General features: G+C 37.9%; 1 protein-coding gene across 1 annotated transcript in view; it reads left to right on the forward strand.

Moving 5' to 3' along the window:
• The window catches only part of LOC104984096 (ATP-dependent RNA helicase DDX3X-like), a 14144-nt gene that overhangs the window by 10200 nt on the left and 2613 nt on the right, over positions 1–1331 (forward strand). The window contains exons 10-14 of the mRNA XM_010833711.1: positions 6–32; positions 347–491; positions 572–716; positions 898–1079; positions 1172–1305. Coding sequence (XP_010832013.1) covers positions 6–32; positions 347–491; positions 572–716; positions 898–1079; positions 1172–1305 — 633 coding nt within the window. The remainder of the gene's footprint in view (positions 1–5; positions 33–346; positions 492–571; positions 717–897; positions 1080–1171; positions 1306–1331) is intronic.

The following is a 1331-nucleotide window of genomic DNA, read 5'->3' on the forward strand; positions in this document are numbered from 1 at the left end:
GAAAGAGGAAAAATTGGATTAGACTTCTGCAAGTATGTTAATTTTTAAATGTGTGAAATGCATTTTTTAGTCTTCCAACTTTTATAAAAAGTTAGCTCATTGTAATTTTAGTTTAAGTGATTTTAGTAGAGGCTAAGAATTACCAGACCGTGAGACCAGAGTCAAGTATAAGAGCTAATTTGGCTGTGCGATTTAGTGGGGGAGATCCTGTGCTGTGTCTTATGTATGTGGGTCAGATTGTATGGTGTGAGGAACTAAACTACCTGAATGAATAATTAACTGTGCTTATAGAAATGGAAACTACCTTTTCTTTTCAAATTCTAAGCTGGATTTTTTTTCATGGCAGGTACTTGGTGTTAGATGAAGCTGATCGGATGTTGGATATGGGGTTTGAACCTCAGATACGTAGAATCGTTGAACAAGATACTATGCCACCAAAGGGAGTTCGCCACACTATGATGTTTAGTGCTACTTTCCCTAAGGAAATACAGGTATTGTTTGCTGCAGATCTTTCTTACTTAGGAATTTGTTTCTCTCAATAGATGATAAAACAATAATTTTTTTCTTTCAGATGCTTGCTCGTGACTTCTTGGATGAATATATCTTTTTGGCCGTAGGAAGAGTTGGCTCTACCTCTGAGAACATAACACAGAAAGTAGTTTGGGTTGAAGAGTCAGACAAACGGTCATTTCTGCTTGATCTTCTAAATGCAACAGGTATAATTTTAGCATCAGTCTGGTGGCTTAGGTAATCTATTTGGGTCACCTTTAGTGCTTTTCCTTCTCATCCAATACATTCTGTTGAGACAGTCTATTTGCCTCTATTCGCAAGTTTACTAAGTGCAAAGAGAACCAAGCCACTATTAGTGACAGAAACCTTGTGATATTTTAACTTCAGGCAAAGATTCACTGACCTTAGTGTTTGTGGAGACCAAAAAGGGTGCAGATTCTCTGGAGGATTTCTTATACCATGAAGGATATGCTTGTACCAGTATCCATGGAGACCGATCTCAGAGAGATAGAGAAGAGGCCCTTCACCAGTTCCGCTCAGGAAAAAGCCCAATTCTCGTGGCTACAGCAGTATGTAAAATTTAATCTTATTTTCTAGGTCAGCATGTTCAACTATTTACTTTGTTTTAAATGGACCATAGGTAACAAAAATTATTTTCTAGGTAGCAGCAAGAGGACTGGACATATCAAATGTGAAACATGTTATCAATTTTGACTTGCCAAGTGATATTGAAGAATATGTACATCGCATTGGCCGTACAGGACGTGTAGGAAACCTTGGTAAGTGTGTGGTTACTTAGGATGATCTGGTGGTTTCTGATC

The sequence above is a fragment of the Bison bison genome, unplaced genomic scaffold, assembly GCF_000754665.1.
Source record: "Bison bison bison isolate TAMUID 2011002044 unplaced genomic scaffold, Bison_UMD1.0 scf7180017863871, whole genome shotgun sequence".
NCBI lineage: Eukaryota > Metazoa > Chordata > Mammalia > Artiodactyla > Bovidae > Bison > Bison bison.